This window comes from Apaloderma vittatum, unplaced genomic scaffold (genome assembly GCF_000703405.1).
Source record: "Apaloderma vittatum isolate BGI_N311 unplaced genomic scaffold, ASM70340v1 scaffold13877, whole genome shotgun sequence".
Taxonomy (NCBI): domain Eukaryota; kingdom Metazoa; phylum Chordata; class Aves; order Trogoniformes; family Trogonidae; genus Apaloderma; species Apaloderma vittatum.
Window position 1 is genome coordinate 1 of NW_009727896.1, and position 3,404 is coordinate 3,404.

At 38.7% G+C, this 3,404-nt stretch overlaps 1 protein-coding gene across 1 annotated transcript in view; it reads left to right on the forward strand.

The window, feature by feature from the left end:
• Positions 1–593: 593 nt before the first annotated feature.
• The window catches only part of PEX3 (peroxisomal biogenesis factor 3), a 6,440-nt gene continuing 3,629 nt past the window's right edge, over positions 594–3,404 (forward strand). The window contains exons 1-4 of the mRNA XM_009873876.1: positions 594–714; positions 2,029–2,095; positions 2,195–2,249; positions 2,498–2,654. Of these exons, the coding sequence (XP_009872178.1) occupies positions 628–714; positions 2,029–2,095; positions 2,195–2,249; positions 2,498–2,654 (366 nt within the window). The 5' untranslated portion in view covers positions 594–627. The remainder of the gene's footprint in view (positions 715–2,028; positions 2,096–2,194; positions 2,250–2,497; positions 2,655–3,404) is intronic.

Below are 3,404 nucleotides of genomic sequence, written 5' to 3' on the forward strand. Positions count from 1 at the left end.
CCCTCCCCCTTTACAGATCTTGCTTTTCATCTGACTCCTTTCTTCCTATGTCCTTGCTGCTCAGCACTCATTCATATTTATTCATGTCACTTCCTCCTCTACACATCCTCTGTTGCCTGGTAGCTCATGCTCATTTTAATTGTCTCTCTTTATATACTAGCTGCTCCTGCCTTAGGTAACTTTTTTTCCAAGCTGCTCTAATGCCTCCTGTGTTTTAACTGCATGACGAGGGCTAACATACTGTGTGTATTGCCTGGCCTAATGAAGAATGATGATTTGATAGGATGTCTGTATTCATTCTGGAGCAACTTGTATAATTTTTTTTTTCCCCAAAATAACTTGTGTGACATGCAAAATCATATTAATATGGGACTTTAAATGGGACACTTTGGATGTAGCTCCAGCACATTTTAGATTCGTGATCATCTTGTGTATCTGTGGTAAAAATGTGTGTTGTGACGATGAATGAAAGAAGTGTGACTGTGCATTTAAAAATCATCAACACTTCCAGAGTCTTGGAGAGCAGTCTCTCTCCTTGGCTCACCCTTATTTCCTTGACTTTGAAGTTATTTTGTTGTCTCTTTTCAAGGTTTCACAAGGAGCATTGTAGCTGTATATAGTACCTGTATGCTAGTAGTTCTTTTGCGAGTCCAGTTAAATATTATTGGCGGTTACATCTACCTAGATAATGCTGCACTCTGCAAAAATGGCACAGTAAGTTTCTTGTTTTGTTTCAGAGGATTTTCTTGGAAGTGAAAGGATTATTTAGCGAGAGATAAAAAGGGCACAGCTTAGGAGTATTAGAATAAAACCAAGAGTTTTTATAAGAGCGGGAGATTTCAAAGCATTACTGGAAGTAAGATGTATTGATATGTTTTAATAGCCTTTAAATTTGGATAATTTTGTGCTCCTGTTGCTTAACAAAATACTAGCAATATTGACAAATACCTTTTGCCTCCATTTCTGTGCCTTAAAGAAGGTTACTGTGTATTTGAACAACATAAAATAATTGCTTTAATTTTTTTATGAAACGGTAATACTGTGTTAATGAACCAAGATATGTATTGCAAATGTATAAAAATGCTTAGGTCTTCCTAGCACATACATTAATTCTCTCAGTCAAATTTTCCTAGAGTTAAAGAAGAAAAATGTTGTCTTTGAAATTTTGAATATGTAGCTTAACTCCAAAAGACCATCTACCTTGGTTGGTGGTGTGGCCAAGCAAGTAGAAGACTTTTGTTGTTGTTGTTTATGGACTCTTATCTATCACTGCTCAATAAAAATAGAACAATCCCACAGTACACAAGTACCCAGGATACAGAGTAAGATATGCAAATTTTTGGACAACTCATCTAAAAACAATGGATACAAACTTTGATTAGTTGTTGTATGCTCCCCTGTGATAGATCCTGCTGAGAGTCGGTGAAGAGCTTGTCAAGGCAGGTCTGAGAAAAGTTTTCATTAGGGAGGCCAGTGTTGACGGAGGTTATGCTTCATTTTGTAAAACCTGAAGAAGTTTTTTTTTATTAAGAGGGCAGGATGAGTTTGGACTAGCAATGTGTTTCTTTTCTGTTAGTTTTCCAGTAGAGAAATGGGTTGGCAGGGCCAACTTGGAGGCACTCCACTGGAGCAAATTGGGATCCTGTCTCAGGTCCTGAAAGGTTCTTTTCTCCCAGATCGGCATTTATTAGTGTTGAACATAAATATCCTATTCCACTAGGTTTAATTTTGGGGGTTGTGGACGGTCTAGTTTCACCTGCAGTGCAGTTTTAAAAGAGACTTTCCAATATATGAATAAAAAGTGAACAATTTTTCTGTAGCACTGGAGATGGAAGAGAGATCCATATAGTATTGGAGAGAAGAATGCTAGAGGGCTTATGAAAGATCCACAGGTCGATGCCAGGAAGAGAGTCAGAAGCTACAGAGTTGCATGAGAATGAGGAAATTGGTTGCTACAGGTTTCAAATTATTTTTGTGTTGTTCTCTACTGTTGACATGTGACAGAACTGTTTATTACTTTTTCCCCAGACACCACTAGCCCCTCCGGAAGTTCAGCAGCAATATTTATCAAGTATTCAGCACCTTCTAGGAGATGGTATGATACTTACTATAAGTTAATTACACTTACAAAATGCTACTTTTTTCTAGACCCGAGCAAATCATTAGAATAATTTTGACACTCTTCTTGTTCTAGGGCTGACTGAACTAATAACCATTGTTAAACAAGCTGTGTATAAAGTTTTTGGAAGGTAAGAGTCCCTATTTCTCTGTAGTCAGCTTTTAATCTTAATTGTGATGACTGTTCCTAAAACAATGAGTTTTATTAGAATTTTTAAAAAATGGAAGGCATACTGACTTTTTCCAAAGCAGTGTTTTTATTATAGCAGGCTATGTCTGCCAGTGCGCACCAACATAGGTGACTGGGATTCTCTTACTGGTAGAACAAAGCATCATCATCCATTTTGCAATCAACACTGTAGTCTTTTTTTCTTTCCAGTATTTCCCTCAAGCACACCCTATCTCTTCTGGAGCTGGAAGAGAAACTTAAAGATATCAGGGAAGTAGTGGAGCATAGAGAATCAGATCAGATTGCGTCTAATTCTCCTTTATGTCATTATCTGATGCCAGATGAAGAAAACCCCTTGGCTACCCAGGTACTTGTTTGGTTTTTTCATCTGCCTTTTTTTCATTCTGCGTTTTTTCTGTTAGTTTGTTTTGGGGAGAGAAGGATGCATAACAGTCCTCTAGTTACAGCACAGCATCTGCATCTTTAATAAATGGTGACGCCTCTTCTGTCATAAATCGAGTGTCCTTATCTCTTTAGTCAAGGCAAAGTAAAATTGTGCTTGCCTCAGATTTGATTGAAAACAAGTGCCATCCTTAGAATGTCAGCTGAGCTCCAAAACCCAGCCCAGTGACTGCTTTTAGGCTGTGATCTGTGCTCTGACACAAGCAGCTCAACTCAGCCGCAAGCCAAGTGGTATTGCCTTGCACCTGGGTACCAGCAAAGACCACAGACAGTTGTAGCATCCTGGCTGATGCACAAGAAGGTGGCAGTGTGCTAGGGTCCTTTGTTGCTTTGGGCTGGAAAACAAACAGGAGTCAAGACAAAAGTGTTACCAAATCTCAGTTGTAATATTGATTTCCTAAATTTTCTAAAAGCATTTGTCTCTGTCCACACCACAGGTTGGAGAAACTCACTCTTAACTTGGTATTACACTAGTATAAAGAAGAAACTTAGGCTTCAGAGTGTGACTGCCTGCACCTACCTTTTTAACTTATGATGATATGCAGGGTTTATTTTAGTTTTGGAGGTCAGAAGTGGAAAAAATACTTAGAATCATAGAATGGCTTAGGTTGGAAGGGACCGTAGAGATCCAGCCTCCCTGCCATGGGCAGGAATG